Genomic DNA, 19,474 nt, shown 5'->3' on the forward strand with positions numbered 1-19,474 from the left:
GAATTGTGAGTACTGTCTTGTGGGTGCAATATATCTGTAACGGGGGGGTAGTGGGTGTCTGTAGTGTGTCTGTCAAGTGTGTGTTTCTGTGTGTGCACGCAGTGAGTGTAGTGTGTGTTTGTGTGTGTATATTTGTGTGTTCACGCAGTGGGTGTCTGTAGTCTGTGTTTGTGTGTGTGCGTGCATGTGTGCATGCACGTCTAGTGAATGCGCAGTGTGTGCGTGTGCACAGTGTCTGTAGTGTGGGTGTGTCCGTAGTATGTGTGCAGTGGGTGTGTGCAGTGTGTACAGTGGGTGTCTGTAGTGAGCGGGTGCCCCACAGTCCCGAGCAGTTCAGGCTGGGGGGGTGGGTGGGAGGGGAGGGTCGTGTCCTGTTGCCCGGCGCCCAGCCCCTGCTCGCTCCCCGCGTCTCTGGCCTCTCCTGCTCGCCCCTCCTCTCCCTGGCGCTACCCCGCGCCTGCTAGCCACACGGAGGGCTGTGGGGCATCCCCCCACTTTGTTCCATCTGCACGGGGACCTCGGCCCACCCCGGGGTGTGGTTTCACAGCCCCCTGCTCCCTGACGCGGTTATACCTACCGAATTCCCAGGCCTCAGTCAGCCTCTGAGCTCAGGGCCCCCAGAGCCGGGGCGGCTGGCGAGGCGGGGGATGAGGCTGAGGGGCATCGAAGGCCCCCACCTGGGGGGGGGGCAATTACAACCCTCCACCCACCTGGGACCCAGGCCCAGCGCACACAGCACCCAGGACCCCCACCCAGGCCCCCTCGATCCCCAGCAGGGCTCCACATCTGCTGGTCCAGCTGCCCCCCAGGAAGCCTGCACCCCAATACCGGAGACACCCCAGTACATGCAGCCTCACCCCCTGCCCCAGGCTAAAGGCAGCGGGGACTGAGCGGCTCCAGGGGTTTCTAGTCTAGTCTGAATAGGGTCTTAGCCCCGTACCCATCACCGGAGCATCTGGCCAGGCATGCTAACCACAGCCAACCACTGGCAAGGCGATGGGGGGGGGGCAAAGTTGTGCCATGAGCCAGGGGAAGGGCTTAGCGCAGGGGCTCTCAAACTTTTGTACTGGGGACCCCTTTCACACAGCAGGCCTCTGAGTGCGACCCCTCGTAGCAATTTAAAACACTTTTTTATACATTTAACCCGTTATAAATGCCAGAGGCAAAGCGGGTTTGGGGTGGAGGCCGACAGCTCGCGACCCCCTGTGTGAGAACCCCTGGCTCAGCGGTAACAGCCCCCCCGGCAGAAGCAGGAGGATACGGTCCCTTTCACTTCCCTCCCCCACCCCCTCTCACTTCTTGTTTTGCAGGTTGATCAGTGTCGAAACCGACACAGGCGCCGCCATGGAGCACAGGAAACTGCGTCATTCCCGCCGGCTGGCCAGCCGGGGCGGGGCTGCATCTTTGTCGGGCCTGGCTGGCCCCACTGGCTGAAAAGTCCCCCCATAATCCACCATAACCCCTCCAAAAGGGACAGCCATGAAATCAAAGCAAGGTGCGATGTCCGGACATAGGGGCTGGCCAGGAACCGCCAGGGATTCCCCGAGCTCCACCCCACCGCTGCCCGCCAGTCACTTGGAAACAGTGAGGCAAGACCGGTGTCTGTTTGTAAACAGGTTGAGCGTGTGCGTGCGACGTGGCTTGGGTGCCGCCGTGTGTGTGTGTGTGTGTGTCTAGAAACCCCCTGCCTCAAACTGCCGTGACGCGCATCCCCTCACGCAGGCCCCTCCACAAGCATGTGCAAACACAAACACAAACGTGCATGTACACACGAGTAACACACACACACGCTTACAAACACACGGCAGTTAGCCATTTACCGCCTTCCCCCCATCAGTCTCTCTCAGACTGGGACATCCCCTGGGAGCCTCACTGGACCTACGTGGCACTCATATCGAACAGCGGGGGTCCCAGTCTGTACCCCAGTCCTCAGCCCCAGCACAGCATCAGGGCCTGCTCCCTTGGCTGATCCCGCCACGTGTAGCCAGCCCCCATGCTTCAGGGCCCTCCGTGATTTCACTGGTGTGGTCAGGAAGGAATGCCTCCCTGATGACGCAGAACAGTTGGTGCCATTGAAGAGGGGGCTAGGGATGGGTCCCGCCTCTACAGTGCCCAGCACCAGGCGCTGCTTGGGATGGGATGCCACAGGGAGCATCGGTGATGCCCGTCCATCTCGTTAACTGTGTGTGTGTGTCTCTCTCTCTCTCTCTCTCTCTCTCTCTCCCCCTTCGGGGTGATGAATGAAACTTGGTGTATAGCTTGTGCTCAAGATGCAGCAGATTCCTGCCTAACCCATCAGCCAGTCTGGACCGCCCCACGCCATCTCTGCATCAGTCCCTCACCCTATGTGCCAGCCAACCAGTCTACAAAAACACTTCCTGTCCCAGCAACCCTCAGCGCTGAGGTGTAACAAATCATCCACCCCATGCAGTCAGCAGAGCGTGGAAGGATGCTGGGAAGAAGGGGAAACCCCAGTGAAATTCCAGGGTGCCATCCAGACCAGTGAGGGGCAGTGTCACCCTCTGCCCTGCAACCCTAGGGGCCTCCCAATGCTTTGTAGTATGGCTTCCAACGGGTCGCTCACAATCAGCCCGCCAGCAAGCAGGTCCCCCCCTGAGCATCTGGGTATAGCCACCCCTGGTCCGGCCCTCCGGTCCCAGCAGCCGGCCAGCAACACGCCTCCTGCCTCCTCTTTGCAGCGTGACCCCAACACCCTCCCGGTCCCGTGTTCTGCTGTGTCCAGCCCCCTCCCAGACAGTCCTCTCTCCGCTGGCCCTCTAGGGCGACCGGTGCACTATCGCTTGCTGCCTTAAATGGAGCGACCCAGCCTATTCCCAGCCCCGGATCTATTCTGCTGAAAGACCAAACCAAGTTGATTTCAGGCCAAAGAGGGAGGTTTGACGTGAGGCCGGGCCACGAGGCGCTCAGGTCAGGAAGGGTTAAAAGAAAAACAAACGGAAAAGGCTTTCTCCACTCGGGTCCAGGTGATGGCCCCGACCACCAGCGCGCCAGACACTCAGGCCAGGATCTGCTCCCTGGTCCAGTGGCTGGTTCTGTCTCCCTAGCTGAAAGAGAGCTGGGTGGGGAGCGATCATGGGGGTAGGGGTGGCTTTTCCCCTCGCTTTTACAGTCACCCATTGAAAAGCATCTTCCTGTGCGTATCCTAGGGAAAGTTCTTCCCAGCCGAGCGCAGGGAGGCCTAGAGTCCGGTGAGCAAGCGGGGTCCCACTCCTTCTTTTCACCTGCCTATGCTGAAATGCAGGTTTTCTTGGGTTGTCTTTCTTCCCCCTCTGGCTGGCTGAGGAGGCGGTTACAGCTTCCGTGCAAACTGCACCCACGTCCCTTTGGGTAAGCCAGGCCAGCTTGACCAGTTCCACCTAATGGGACTACGGGAGTTTGTACATGTGCCTTTAACATCATTGGCCGGCGGGGGTGCGGGGGATTTCATGGCTTTACGCATAAGGTTGCTAGGCACATTTCGCTGGGATTGTAGTGACCAGCCAGAGATTAGTTTCCAAGGCCTGTTTTGCGCAAAAGGGTGTAGAGTGCAGGGGAGGTAAATACAGGAGTGGGAATGCAGAAGTGAGAATGCAGGGATGGGAATGCAGGGGGTGTGAATACAGGAGTGAGAATACAGGAGTGGGAATGCAGGGGTGGGAATGCCGGGGGTGGGAATGCAGGAGTGGGAATGCAGGGGTGGGAATGCACAGGGTGTGAATACAGGAGTGGGAATAAGGGGTGGGAATGCAGGGGTGGGAATGCAGGGGGTATGAATACAGGGGTAGGAATGCAGGAGTGGGAATACAGGAGTGGGAAAGCAGGGGGTGTGAATACAGGAGAGGGAATGCAGGGGTGGGAATGCAGGGGTGTGAACACAGGAGTGGGAATGCAGGGGTGGGAATGCAGGGGGTGGGAATGCAGAGGTGTATTCCATCCCAGCCCGTGACTGGCACATGGCTTCCTTTGGGTCCTTAGACCTCCAGGCAGCTGGGCAGTGACACCCGCACCCCATACACCCCCCAGGCATGGTCTCTGACCAGTGCAACAGAACAGGATCCTTCTGTCCCAGCCAAGAGTATCTATCAGTTCTGGATTTGCTCCCTAGTGCCCCCAAGTGTGCACTGCACCCGCTTGCTCCAGATTTACCCTCCTAGGGAAAGAACAGACCTGGGGCGGGGTCCATCGAACCCGTCTCCAATGGTGACAGTACTAGCTGCTGCAGAGGAAGGGATGTGATGGCCCCCAATACATACATGGGGGTGTAGATAGACAGATAGATAGATAGAGGGGGTGTACAGGGATAGATAGATAGGAGGATCCCACCCGCCTTGGGGGGCATGGACTGGAGGCAGGGCCGGTGTAAGGAAGTTTCGTACCCTAGACGAAACTTCCACATTGCACCCCCCACCCAGCTAACCCCGCCCCCCCCCCCCACGGCAGCTAACTCAGCCCCTGACCCGGGGAGCCCCCCCCCCCCCCAGCAGCAGCTGCCCCCTACCGCAACAGCTAACTGCTCTCCTCCCCGTCCCCCCACGGCAACTAACCCTGCCCAGGGAGACTCCCCCCCCCCACGCCACGGCAGCTAACTCTGCCTGAGGAGACTTCCCCCCTCTCCCCCCGCCCCAGGGCAGCTAACCCTGCCTCCACTCCGCCTCCTCCGCTGAGCACGCCGGCGCTGCTCTAATTCTCCTCCCCGCCCAGGCTTGCGGCGCTGATAGGAGGAGACTTAGAGCGGGGGCTGTGTGCCTAGCGGAGGAGGCAGAGTGGAGGTGAGCTGGGGCGGGGAGTGGTTCCCCTGTGCGCGCCCCCCCCTGGTTACTGCGGGTAGCCCTCCCTGCACGCCCCCCCACCCAGCTCACCTCCACTCTACCTCCTCGCCTGAGGGGACTTTTAGGCGCCCCCAACCACTAGGCGCCCTACGCGGTCGCCTAGTTTGCCTAAATGGTTGCACCAGCCCTGACTGGAGGGGACAATCCCACCCTGACCCATGGCAGGAGTGTGGGGGGTGGGGGTGGGGGGTGGATTCAAGGTGGATTTGGTCTGTCCAGCCTACACCCCGTGGGCACATTTACCGCCCCTTGCGGGCAGCGTGGGGTGCAGGTCGAGGAGCTGGTGCTGGGAATGAAGGGGGGGATTCCTTATGCAGCCTGCTGGAAACAGCCAGGAGATGCTGCTCTCATGGGCTCTGCTGTTCCCAGCTCACAGATTTCCCAGGCTGGAGCCGGGTTTGGGCATGGAAAACAGGAGAAGCAAAGGGCTCCCCTCCCAAGGGCTGGCTGGCCAAGCCCTGCCTGCCTCCGGCCTCCCCGGGCCGCAGAACGTAGTCTGCAATAGCCAGCCAAACCCAGCTCAGAGCTCACATGGGCCAGGGCTCCCGACATCAGCCACTTCCTGGCCCTGGCTGGGGATCGGACCTCGCCAGGGTCATGGAGGTGAACTGGGAAATCCGTGGGGGGGCCCAGGGCTGGGCTAGCAGGGGGCTGTGGATTGGGGTTGAAGGGCACCGGTAGAGCTGGTGGCAGGGAGCCCAAACTGGGCTAGCAGAGGGCTGCGGGTCAGACTCAGGATTGAGGCGCACTGGGCTGGGGTCACTTCCCCTTTCCAGGTGGCTCAGGGCTGGTGCAGACCCGAGTCCGGATTCTCCCAGCCTGGAAAGCCCCAGAAGGACCCTGCAGGCGGACAGCAGGCCCTGGGCCCATTTTGCACTGCTCCATATCTAGTGCATAGTTTAATATGAGCTGGTGCATGTGCCAGCGTGTGCTTGTGCGTTTGCATGTGTTAGCATGTATGTTTGAATGTGTCTGTGCACACATTCCTGTGTACCTGCATGAGGGCACATGTGTTGATGTGCGCATGCAACATGCATGTGTTTGCAGGCCTGGGCCCATATTTGCACACACGTGCGCTCAGGTATATTTGCACCAGCGTGCATTCGAGGGCATTTGAATGTGTGTGTGCACGGGTGTTTGTGTGTGCATGTGTGCATATGTCTATATGCACCTGCATGCACACGTGTTACGTGCATGTGTTTGCACGTGTGCGTGCAGGTGTGTTGACATATATGCACGCGTGTGTACATTAGTGTGCACGGGACCACAGCACTGCCAACCCTGAGCAGCCCGATCTGTCTATGGGCGGGGAGGGAGAACCCTAATAGGACAGAGGGGCTGAGTGCTCCTTTGCCCCCACTTCCACCCCAGAAGGGGCCAGAGGAGGGCTCCCGCCCCCTCCCTAGTTTGACACTCCATTTGGGGGTGGGGCCCTTCCAGGAAACGCAGGGGAGGAGAAATGGGGAGGTGTTTGGGGGAAGGGTCAGGAAATCACTTTCTTCCTACTGACTCATTCCCCGCAAGGCAAAGCAAAACAAACCTGGCCCAGCTGGGGCAGGGGGCTCAGGGGCATTCACTCTGGGGATTACGATAAGTAGCTGCACCTACACCAACCAGCAGGCCCAATGGCCCCCGCAGAGCTGGGAAGGGAACCCAGGAGTCCTAGCCCAGCCCGCCACTCCCCCAATTTCTGGGTCAGCAGAAGGGGCTGTGGGGGAGAAGGCCCTCGCACTGACGTGAGATAAACAAGGGGTCTATGCCTGAAAATGCATGGCCGGCCCCCACTGCACGCCCCAGCCTGGCCCCCCCATGCACCCCATCTACCTCACCATGCACCCATCTATTTCCTCAGGAACCCAGGCTCCCACCCACCCCCCGCCTATCCCCAGCCTGCCAGCCGCTGGAGTTAAAATATCACTGCTTCATAATTAGCTGATAATTGTTCATTAGTCCCACGCACACCAGTTCCTCTCTTGTATCTCACACACAAACCCTGTTCCCCCCTCTTTCACATGCACAGCACACATTGGCCCCTTCACTCACACACACACACACCCCGTTCCCCCCTCTTTCACATGCACACCACACATTGGGCCCTTCACTCACGCACACACACACACATACACACACCGTTCCCCCCTCTTTCACATGCACACCACACATTGGCCCCCTTCACTCACACACACACACACACACACACACACACACTCCCCCAACACCGGGGCTCACACAGTATTTGGGAAGACCCTCCCTCACAGGCAGGTCACCGCATCACTGCCCACCAGGGGTGTCCTTGCAGCTCCCTTTGAAACAAGGGGCCCTGGCCCTTGGAGGAGACAGGAGGCCAAGGCAGACAGGCCCCAGTTTCCCCCGTCCCTATGGCCCTGCTCAGGTGGCTAGACAAGCCCCAGGTTGGCTAGCAGTTTGCACTGAGCGAGCTGATCTGGCCTTAATCTTGTCTGAATTTAAGGATCAGAACTGGAGGCCGAATAGTGCGTAATAGCAATGCAAACGTACAGCGCCTGGCACAGCGGGGGCCTGTTCCATGACTGGGGTGCCTAGATTCTACCGTAATACACCTAATAGCAATGCAAACGTACAGCACCTGGCAAAATGGGGGCCAGGTCCATGACTGAGGTGCCTAGATTCTACTGTAATACACCTAATAGCAATACAAACGTACAGCGCCTGGCACAATGGGAGCTGGGTCCGTGACTGGGATGCCTAGATTCTACTGTAATACACCTAATAGCAATGCAAACGTACAGTGCCTGGCACAATGGGGACCTGTTTCATGACTGGGATGCCTAGATTCTACCATAAAACACGTAATAGCAATGCACACGCACAATGCCTGGCACAATGGGGGCATGGTCCATTACCAGGGTGTCTAGATTTGACTGTAATACACTCAGTACCAATGCAAACATATAGCGCCTCGCACAGTGGGGTGGTGGCCTGTGCCTGTGAGACATCACAACACCCAGAACAGTAAATGATCACGAATAACAATCACAGTCATCACCGTCTAATGAGAACATCAGCGAGAAACCACCACGGAAGAGAGTGGAACAAAACGTGCCTCCAGTCAACTGCTGAATCAAGGTCACCGGGTTTGCACCTGCCGCCGCACCCCAGCCCGTGACAACACCATCACTTTGGAAACAGAAAGAGAAAGAAGAGGCTGCTCTCCGATCCCGCCTGCCCCCGTCCCATCGTGTGTCCTTCCCTCCCTGCTCCCACCTTTGGCCCATCTCCAGGGCACACTCAGAATTTCCCGACTTGGCTGCTCCCAGGGAGAAGACGCTGCAGCCAGGGGCTTCTGGGAGGAGGAGGCGTGTGGCCCGAAGGAGGACGAGTGCAGCTGTTTGGGAATTTTAAAAGCTGACTCCTGGATCAGGGAGGGGAGTGGGGCTTATTGGTTAGAGCAGGGGGGCTGGAAGCCAGGACTCCTGGGTTCTATCCCCATATCCAGGAGGGGAGTGGGCTGTAGCAGTTAGAGCAGGGGTCTGGGAGCCAGGACTCCTGGGTTCTATCCCCATATCCAGGAGGGGAGTGGGCTGTAGAGGTTAGAGCAGGGGTCTGGGAGCCAGGACTCCTGGGCTCTTTCCCCAGCTCTGGGATGGGGTGTGGCATGTAAAGGGTTATAGATGGCACTTATTGGTCAGGACTCTGGGGCTGTGTTCCTGGCTCCGGGTGGGAGCGTAATTGGAGGCCAGGTCTCCTCGGTTCTACCGTTGTCTTTGCCCTCTGTGACCTTGGGCAAATCCCCTCCCCTGCTCTTGCCTCTGTTTCTCCTGCTGTGCAATGAGGCAGTGACCCAGCTTCTGGAGACTCTGCCACGACGCCAGCCTCACTCGTGTTGCCATGGGACTTTGGAATCCTCACACGGAAGGTGCAAAGGACACACAGAGCGTCACCATCACTATAGTAATAACCATGTGTTTTGTAAACACTAATTAAGTGTGTGCGCTGGAGTAATTACCCTGACTTAACAGATGGGGAAACCGAGGCATAGAGCAGGAACAGCACAGAATGAGTCAGTGGCAGGGCTGGGATTTCTGGTTCCATGTGCTATTTGAGGTCACTAGAGTGAGGCCTCCCTGAGCTTAGAGAGAGAACCCAGGCGTCCTGGCTTCCAGCCCCCTGCTCTAACCATTAGACACCACTGGCTTCCCAGAGCTGGGATAGAACCTAGGTGTCCTGGCTCCCAGCCTCCTCACAACCAACAGCCCCCATTCCCCTCCCCGAGCTGGGATGGGAACTCAGGAGTCCTGGCTCTCAGTCAAGGGGTCCACTCTCTAACTCTCCTGCTTCCGTCCTTCCACGTCCCCCAGCTTGGGAGACCCTCTGTCAGGTGCCTCAGTGTCCCCTTAAAGCCAAGGACCCTTCGGGTGTGTCTCTGGCCATGGGCCTGCTGGGAGCTCCGATCCTGCTGGAAGGGGGCTGGGGTTTGGGGTGTTGCATGGAGATGAGGCTGAGCCAATTGCTGACACACACACACACACACACACACACACACACACACCCTCTCTCTCTCTCTCCCCACCCACCCAAGCTGCAGATCAGCTCAGCCCGCTGCCCCTAGCCTGGGCCCAGACTAGAGCACCTGGGAGCTACCGTAATAGCGCTAAAATGATACCACACCCCCCCCCCAATGGACCCCTGGTCTATAACTGGGGCTCTTCCATGCTACCACAATACATGTAATAGCCTCAGCCTCCAAATGCTAGCATCAATGTCAGTTTCCAAGCATATACAGCTGCTTGGCTCCTGTCAGTCACAGAGTCCCGGGACCCCTCAGCTCAGCCCTCACGCTGCACCCTGCAGTCATCTGGCGCTCAGCTCTGGGTCCACACGAGTCTCCAGGACCGCGGGGGCACAGCTTGGCCTAAGCCCTCCCTTCACCCTGATCCCAATCACAAAAACACATGGGGAGTTGAGATGTGAATGGGGTCTAGTGGTTAGAGCAAGGGGGCTGGGAGCCAGGACTCCTGGGTTCTCTCCTCAGCTCTGGGAGGGGAGTGGGGTCTAGTGGTTAGAGCGGGGGGGCTGGGAGCCAGGACTCCTGGGTTCTCTCCCCAGCTCTGGGAGGGGAGTGGTGTCTAGTGGTTAGAGCAAGGGGGCTGGGAGCCAGGACTCCTGGGGTCTAACCCCAGTTCTGGGAGGGGAGTGGGATCTTGGGGAGGGGGAGGAGCTGGGAGCTAATGATTAGAGTGGGGAGGCTCAGACCCAGGACTCTTGGGTTCTATCCCCAGCTTAGGGAGCACAGCGGAGTCCAGTGGTTAGCGCAGGGGAGTGGGCCTCACACTCCCAATTGCTTGGTGTGCTGTTTACACTGTTCCTGACGTGCCCTGGGCACATTCCCAGTTCTCGTGCTGCCCTCTGCAGGCTGTCAGAGGCACTGGCCTTTGTCAGATAGAGGCCCTGGAAGCCTGGGGAGGGGGGTCAGGGCTGGTTTCTGGGCCCGCCTGAGCTGCACATGCTGAGCCGGAGGGAGGCTGAGCCTGGCACAGCCAGGGCCTGTGTCATGAGGGGTGTGACGTGCTGTGGCTGAGCTGCAAAGGAAGAGCCCACGCTGACACAGCTCACACATAGACACCGCCACAACCACACACAGCTCCCCAGGGCCAGCTTTATGCCGATTCCACCGCTCCCTCAGAATCGGGTCCCGCTCCGGGGGTCTTGGGCAGCATTTCAGCGGTGGGGGGTCCTTCGGTGCTGTGGAAGACGCGGAGCGGAACCCCCCCCCCACCGAAATGCTGCCAAAGCCCCAGACTGCCGCCGAATCATAAAGCCGGCCCTGCAGCTCACAAGCACACACGGACACTAACGCAACTGCACAGAGCTCACAAATACACTGACACACACGCATACTGCCACCACGACATACAGCTGAGACACACACCGAGCTCACAAACACACACGGACACTGACGCAACTGCACAGAGCTCACAAATACACTGACACACACGCATACTGCCACCACGACATACAGCTGAGACACACACCGAGCTCACAAACACACACGGACACTGACACAGCTGCACAGAGCTCACAAATACACTGACACACACGCATACTGCCACCACGACATACAGCTGAGACACACACCGAGCTCACAAACACACACGGACACTGACGCAACTGCACAGAGCTCACAAATACACTGACACACATGCATACTGTCACCACGACATACAGCTGAGACACACACCGAGCTCACAAACACACACGGACACTGACACAGCTGCACAGAGCTCACAAATACACTGACACACACGCATACTGCCACCACGACATACAGCTGAGACACACACCGAGCTCACAAACACACACGGACACTGACACAGCTGCACAGAGCTCACAAATACACTGACACACACGCATACTGTCACCACGACATACAGCTGAGACACACACCGAGCTCACAAACACACACGGACACTGACACAACTGCACAGAGCTCACAAATACACTGACACACACGCATACTGCCACCACGACATACAGCTGAGACACACACCGAGCTCACAAACACACACGGACACTGACACAGCTGCACAGAGGTCTCAAACACATTGACACACACACAGAGCAAACACACACACATGCAGAGCTCACAATCAGAGACAACCACACAGAGCTCACAAAATCTCACAGCGCTTACACACACACAGAGCTAAAAAATCCAGACATACACAAAGATAACAAGCTCACACACCTAACCAGGACACACTGAGCTAACACACACACACAGCTAACAACCCCACCCAACTCTCAGACACTCTCAGCTCCCCAAACACAGATTTCTCTCTCCCACCCACTCCCAAACAAACACAACACAACACATCCCTCCCCCCTCTTCCAAAGAAAGGCGGGGTTCACACCTCACCCACAGCAAACACACAGCCACCGCTCCCCACCCCTGCCCAGACTGCCACAGCACCCTGCCACGCACATGCTATAACCCACAAACCCTCTCAGTGACGCACTGACTGGAGCGCCCGGAAACCCACCCCGCCGGCACACCTGTTCTCGCACGCACACCCAGTGCCTCGCTCACACACCTGCAGCACTGTGCACACCCCCTCGCACTCACACCTTGACAGTGCACACCCGTCCCACTCGCATTCTGCAGTGCACACCCCCCGACAGCCCGAACTGAGCCGGAGAACAGCCCCAGGGGCCTTTACCAGGGCCCTGTATGGTGCCCTGGCCCAGTTCCTGCTTCCCTGGAGCTCAGAGGGGGCCTGGCCCATGCTCCGACGGTCCCCAGGAGGGGGGCAAGGCACAGGGGCGTGCCAGGGTTGCAGCATAGGGTGCTCCCGCTAAGAGGGGTCCCCTTTTCCCCACCCCCTGCTCCCCAGCTGTATCACCTCTGCCCTCCCTCCCCCAGGGGGTCGCCGGACAGCTCTGTGAGCCACAAACGGGCCATTCTGCAAAGCTGGGGGAGAGGGCTGGGTTGCAGGGGACAGAGCAGGGGGCTGGGGAGGCAGGACTCTCGGGGGGAATCAAGGGCCTTCTCCCTCACCCCACTTTGAGCCCCCTCTCCCCGCTGGCAGGACCGTCCCCGTAGCAGGGATGGGAAGAGGTTGCGTAAATCAGAAACAATGCAGAGAATTCCCCTCCTGCCGCGCAAAGAACAGGCTGTTCTCTGAGAGTTCATCCCTCAGCCTAGATCAGCCACTTCCCGCCCCTCCACCCCCCCCCCCGGCCACAAGCACAGCCCCCCCTTTCCTTTCCACCCCCACCCCTCCTCCCCCCACCCCCACCCCCGCACTCTCAGCTGGAGGGCTGAAAATCTGAACCAGGAAATGAGCTCAGAGGCTCACGCAGGAACTTCGGGGGAGAGGAGGTTGATTTTGGGTTTGCAAACAGCCCCCCCACCCCTCCATCACTGCCAGGCAATGCAGGCTGGTGCAGCACAGGGCCAGCTACACCTAGTGGAGTGGTTAGAGCCAGGGGGTGGGTGTCAGGACTCCTGGGTTCTAGTCCCAGCCCTGGGAGGGGAGTGGGGTTCAATGGTTAGAGCAAGGAGCGGGGACTGGCAGTCAGGACACCTGGGTTCCATTCCCAGTTCTGGGAGGTGAAGAGTGGTCTAGTGGTTTAGAGCAGAGAGGTAACAGTCAGAACTCCTGGGTTCTTCTTCTGGCTGTGTGACCTTTCCCCTCCCTGTGCCTCAGTTCCCCACCTATAAAATGAGGAGAATGCTACTGGCCCGGAGGCCAGGACAGGCCTCGTTAGTTATTAACATACAGCATAGAGAGGAAGCGACCCAAGGGAAAGGTATGTGAATGAGATGAGCACCTGGCCTTTGCTCCCGTGGACTCTCTCTAGGTTTACACATGGGTACACCTCAGATCAGGATCTGCCCTGGTGGAGTTAATCCAGCTTTCACACTGACATAAACAGGATCAGAAGCTATAGTCACTCCACTGAGTCTTGTTCACACAAAGGCACAAATGAGATCAGAATCTGACCTGGTCTGCACTGAAGCTACTTGGGGAGTGACTCTAGATTTACACGACTGACTGTGATCAGAATCTGGCCCAGGCAGCACTGAAGCCAGTCGGGAAGTGACTCTGGATTTACATCACTGTGATCAGAATTTGGCCCAGGTGGCACTGAAGCCAGTCAGGGAGTGACTCCAGATTTACACCACTGACTGTGTAATCTGGCCTGGCCTGTCTCCGAGGCAGCTTGGCTCCTTGTTCCCGCCCTGCTGATGGGTTGGAGCTTGGCAGCTGGTTCCTGTTTCCAAGAGCTCACTACCGTTCCCGGGTTTGGCCACGCTGGCCTAGGACAGAGCGTTCCCTCTCTGCGAGGGGCTCATCCCTCCTTCCCTCCCCCCCCCCACAGCCACAGGATGCAGCTTCCACCTCCCTGACCGCAACCAGCGGGAGCAGGGGCCCCTGGTTCCGAGGCTTCGGCACTAAAAATTCTGCTGTGATGCAACCTGCCTTTTTCAACCGCAGGAACCTGCGGAGAACTGGATGTCCTCTTCCCAGTCCTACCGCTGCCGCCTCATTGCAGGAGGGGTTATCAGCACAGCCCTCCACAACCGCCTGGGGAAACCCCCACCCAGGGGTGGCTTTGATGCCGGAGGGATTTGAACTCCCCTCCCAGCTGCTCTAGGAGGATATTCATCAGCTGTTAGCAGCAGAGGGAGCTAAGAAACACAGCTGAGCGGTCCCGATCCCAGCGAGAAGGGGGCAGCAGTGCACACACCCCTGGTGCCAGGCGCTGTACATTTTTATGGCCATTAGTTGTATTACGGTAGCATGTAGGGGCCCATCATGGCACTAGTACCTTCTAGCGCAATTAGTTGTATTACGGTAGCACCTAGGAGCCCGTGTCATGGACCAGGCCGCCATTGTGCCAGGTGCTGTATACACCTGGAGAAAAACCCAGAATGGAGGGGACCAGCTCACACTAGAGGCAGGGGCGGGAGCGGCGGATGGAGGGGGCGAGGGGGGCAGAGGACTCCAGAACCCTCCCCCTCATCCTCAGGGCCGACCCACAGGCCACTTACGAAACATGGCGTCCAAGCGAACCAGGCAGCTGATGAAGTTGTCGAAGTCCATGTGGCCGTTCTCGTCTGAGTACCTGCGCACGATCATCTGGTACAGCTGCTCGTTCAGCCGGAAGCCTGGGGGGAGAGACAGTCACTCCTTATCCACCTGAGACAGCCCTTGTGGGTCCCCCCCGCCAATCCCACCCCTCAGCGGCTCCTTACCCGCCGCCTCGAAGGCGCCTGGCAGCTCGCTGCTCCCGATGGTGCCGGATCGGTCCGTGTCGTACTGTTTGTAGACACACTGGGGGGTCGAGGGGGACAAGTTGGTTATGCGATAAGAGAGTCCCCCCCCCAGCACAAACACACAGCCGCAGATTGAGCCTGGGCAGGGAGGGGGACCACAGGCAGAGAGATGGCAGATATGGGCGAGGGGGGAAGGGACAGTAGCCGAGATTCCTCCCCTCACCCCCCCCGCCAAGAATGGCAGAGGGGGGAAGGGAAATAAGAAACCACCATCCCACTACTCAAGTGGCACATGGGGGGCAGGAGGCATATGAGAGAGATGTCCCCCCCCCACCATTAAAATGGCAGCCCTTGCTAGAACGCTGGGTGGAGGGAGCGGTGGTGGGGGGAACATCACAGGCAACGCAGCCCCTTAACTCTGCCCCCAAGGAGGGGACTGTGTGGATCCCAGATGCCTCCCCTCCCCCGCCCCCGAGATTCACAGCTGCCCCCCTGCCGGACACCCCCAGTACCTCTAGCAGGTAGGCAGGGGATCGGCGCTTGGAATTCTGGGTACCCAGAAGGCAATGCAGCAGCAAGTGTGCCCCCCCCAAGGCTGAAAGTGACACACGTCAATTCCAGCTGGGAAGGCTCCTTGGAGTCCAGCGCTCTTAAAAAGGGCCCCCCCAGGCTGGGAACCCCAAGGTCTCTCGTTCCCCCTCCTGTCCCCACACCCAGAGGGGGGGTACAGTCGGGTCTCAGCTACGCGCTAGCCGCCCCCCTCCCCCCACCTCTCTACCTGCCATTTCTTGATGTTCCCCCACAAATACTTGAACTCCTCGAAGCCCAGCTTCCCGGTCGTGTCGCTCTGACGCGCTCGAGGTCAAGGAACAAAGACGTCGGCCAAAGCCACCCGGGGCCCCGCCAAGCTGCAGGGAGGGGATCCGGCAGCACAGGGGCCTTCAATGTGGGTGGAAACAGCCCCCATGAGACTCTCACCTGTGCAGGGGATCTCCCCAGACAGCGTGGAGCTGGGTGTACAGGCCCCAGCACGGGTCGGATCGGGGGCATGGCCAGAGCGCACTGCCCTGTGGCTATTCCCTGCCCCAGGGCCCATAGGGGGAAGACTGGGGGCATGGCCAGAGCGCACTGCCCCGTGGCTATTCCCTGCCCCAGGGCCCATAGGGGGAAGACTGGGGGCATGGCCAGAGCGCACTGCCCTGTGGCTATTCCCTGCCCCAGGGCCCATAGGGGGAAGACTGGGGGCATGGCCAGAGCGCACTGCCCCGTGGCTATTCCCTGCCCCAGGGCCCATAGGGGGCGGATCGGGGGCATGGCCAGAGCGCACTGCCCTGTGGCTATTCCCTGCCCCAGGGCCCATAGGGGGCAGATTGGGGGCGTGGCCAGAGCGCACTGCCCTGTGGCTATTCCCTGCCCCAGGGCCCATGGGGGCGAATTGGGGACGTGGCCAGAGCGCACTGCCCCGTGGCTATTCCCTGCCCCAGGGCCCATAGGGGGCAGATTGGGGGCGTGGCCAGAGCGCACTGCCCTGTGGCTATTCCCTGCCCCAGGGCCCATAGGGGGAAGACTGGGGGCATGGCCAGAGCGCACTGCCCTGTGGCTATTCCCTGCCCCAGGGCCCATAGGGGGCGGATCGGGGGCATGGCCAGAGCGCACTGCCCTGTGGCTATTCCCTGCCCCAGGGCCCATAGGGGGCGGATCGGGGGCATGGCCAGAGCGCACTGCCCTGCGGCTATTCCCTGCCCCAGGGCCCATAGGGGGTGGATCGGGGGCATGGCCAGAGTGCATTGCCCTGTGGTTATTCCCTGCCCCAGGGCCCATAGGGGGTGGATCGGGGGCATGGCCAGAGTGCACTGCCCTGTGGCTATTCCCTGCCCCAGGGCCCATAGGGGGCGAATCGGGGGCATGACCAGAGTGCACTGCCCTGTGGCTATTCCCTGCCTGGCAGGGCCCATAGGGGGCGGATCGGGGGCATGGCCAGAGCGCACTGCCCTGTGGCTATTCCCTGCCCCAGGGCCCATAGGGGGCAGATCGGGGGTGTGGCCAGAGCGCACTGCCCTGTGGCTATTCCCTGCCCCAGGGCCCATAGGGGGCAGATCGGGGGTGTGGCCAGAGCGCACTGCCCTGTGGCTATTCCCTGCCCCAGGGCCCATAGGGGGCGGATCAGAGGCATGGCCAGAGCGCACTGCCATGTGGTTATTCCCTGCCCCAGGGCCCATAGGGGGCAGATTGGGGACGTGGCCAGAGTGCACTGCCCTGTGGCTATTCCCTGCCCCAGGGCCCATAGGGGGCGGATCGGGGGCGTGGCCAGAGCGCACTGCCCCGTGGCTATTCCCTGCCCCAGGGCCCATAGGGGGCGGATCAGAGGCATGGCCAGAGCGCACTGCCATGTGGTTATTCCCTGCCCCAGGGCCCATAGGGGGCAGATTGGGGACGTGGCCAGAGTGCACTGCCCTGTGGCTATTCCCTGCCCCAGGGCCCATAGGGGGCGGATCAGAGGCGTGGCCAGAGCGCACTGCCCCGTGGCTATTCCCTGCCCCAGGGCCCATAGGGGGCGGATCGGGGGCGTGGCCAGAGCGCACTGCCCCGTGGCTATTCCCTGCCCCAGGGCCCATAGGGGGCGAATCGGGGGCATGGCCAGAGCGCACTGCCCTGTGGCTATTCCCTGCCCCAGGGCCCATAGGGGGCGAATCGGGGGCATGGCCAGAGCGCACTGCCCCGTGGCTATTCCCTGCCCCAGGGCCCATAGGGGGCAGATTGGGGACGTGGCCAGAGCGCACTGCCCTGTGGCTATTCCCTGCCCCAGAGCCCATAGGGGGCAGGTTGGGGGCGTGGCCAGAGTGCACTGCCCTGTGGCTATTCCCTGCCCCAGGGCCCATAGGGGGCGAATCGGGGGCATGGCCAGAGCGCACTGCCCCGTGGCTATTCCCTGCCCCAGGGCCCATAGGGGGCAGATTGGGGACGTGGCCAGAGCGCACTGCCCTGTGGCTATTCCCTGCCCCAGGGCCCATAGGGGACATAGGGGTGTGGCCAGAGCACACTGCACTGTGGCTATTCTCTTCCCCCTTCGGAGGCAGGTCAACCAGCTACCTTACATTACTGGGCATAGAATCAGTGACTATCAGGGTTGGAAGGGACCTCAGGAGGTATCTAGTCCAACCCCCTGCTCAAAGCAGGACCAACCCCAACTAAATCATCCCAGCCAGGGCTTTGTCAAGCTGGGCCTTAAAAACCTCTAAGGAAGGAGATTCCACCACCTCCCTAGGGAACCCATTCCAGTGCTTCACCACCCTCCTAGTGAAATAGTGTTTCCTAATATCCAACCTAGACCTCCCCCACTGCAACTTGAGACCATTGCTCCTTGTTCTGTCATCTGCCACCACTGAGCACAGCCGAGCTCCATCCTCTTTGGAACCCCCTTCAGGTAGTTGATGGCTGCTACCAAATCCCCCCTCGTTCTTCTCTTCTGCAGACTAAATAACCCCAGTGGGCCCCATAACCTTCTCTTGCATCTAGGGCTGTGCCCTTTGTCCCAGGAAGCCCAGACACAGTTGATCCTGCCTAGTTCTGGCAGATCAGCTGCTGTGAATGGGCATTTGCACCAGCGGCCAGCAAGAGCATAGAAGATCCTGACCCGAGCACAGCTGGCTGGGGACTCGGTGACCGCTGGCCGAAAGCCAGGGGCAATCGCTCCCAGGAGACTCATTTCCTTCCAGGGTCGCAGGGAGGACTGAAACGCACCCTTGTTACAGCAGATCCACAAAGGGATCTGGGTTCTAGGCCTGTTAAGAGTCTGGCTTAGTGAATTCAACTCTGGGCCCAATCCCTGATTGTCCCTAGCCCCAGGGCCCGCTCAGGCTAGCCCACGCCCACTTCCTGGAGCAGGCTTAGAGCAGAGTTTCCTGAAGCAGCTGCTGATTTTTGGGTGCTGAAGGTGAGTAGCTCTGGGCTGGATTCCCAGAAAACACCAGCTGCAGCTGAAGATGAGGGAAGCTGGGGATGGGTGGACTTTTCCCAAGCCCTTATTACCAGGGGAGACCCCTTCCTCTTTCCATCCCTCATTAAGAGCCCCGGAGCTGCATCCTTTTGAAGAACACAGGATTGGCTGGCTGCCCAAATGGCCTGCCAAGCAAGGAACACAGAGATCCTCCAAAGATATTTCAGCACTGGACCTGCAGGAGCTGATCCTCAGAGTTAGCTAGGTGCTTAACTCCTACCGATGACAGTGGACGTTAAGGTCCTAAATACCTTTGAAGATCTCGGCCCCAAGCTGCTGCAAAGGAGTTTCTTAACCCAGTCACCTTTGTTTGCAGGATATGACCATTGCTTGATAGACCAGTCACCTTCTCAGGCAGACAGGCCCATCCTGCCCTCTGCAGGCTGTCGCCAGGTGCAAAGTCCCTTGCTTTGTGGGCCACATGCTCCCCAAGGGGTTAAACTGTAACCAAAGCCCGCCTGGGTAGGTGGAACTCCAGGGGAGCGAGCATGGGACAGTTCACCCCAGTTTTTCAGGGCCCCGGGCATTTGAACTACAATCCCACATTTCAAGGAAGGGTGCTAGGCCAGGGCTCTGCCCCCAGCAATGACAGAGCATGAGAGAAGCAACATTACGCGTCAGTTTTTTGAAACTAAACCTCACACCCATTGCAAAGAGACAGGTCAGAGCTTTTATTAGAACAACGATAACAAGAAACCTGCGGGCTAGGTTCCGATCTGTTAAGCGCCAGAGTAAATCCACCACATGCCTGTTGATTTCAATGGGAGGCGGTGGATTTACCCCTCGGGGCTAAGAACGCGGCCCGCTGTCAAATCCACTTTATGGTTTAATTAAAAAAAGGTTTTAGAAAAACCCGAATAGGAAACGTTTGATTTCTTTAAAAAAAAA

General features: G+C 59.3%; 1 protein-coding gene across 1 annotated transcript; it reads right to left on the reverse strand.

The window, feature by feature from the left end:
- Positions 1 to 14,174: 14,174 nt before the first annotated feature.
- Positions 14,175 to 15,448, reverse strand: LOC127036967 (calpain small subunit 1-like; the record flags this gene model as incomplete). Its single annotated transcript, XM_050928253.1, has 4 exons — positions 14,175 to 14,227; positions 14,365 to 14,481; positions 14,569 to 14,647; positions 15,368 to 15,448. Coding segments are annotated over 4 exons (330 nt in total), but the record flags the coding sequence as incomplete, so codon positions are not given.
- Between the last annotated feature and the right edge of the window lie 4,026 nt (positions 15,449 to 19,474).

This window comes from Gopherus flavomarginatus, chromosome 18 (assembly GCF_025201925.1).
Source record: "Gopherus flavomarginatus isolate rGopFla2 chromosome 18, rGopFla2.mat.asm, whole genome shotgun sequence".
In the NCBI taxonomy this organism is placed as follows: Eukaryota; Metazoa; Chordata; order Testudines; family Testudinidae; genus Gopherus; species Gopherus flavomarginatus.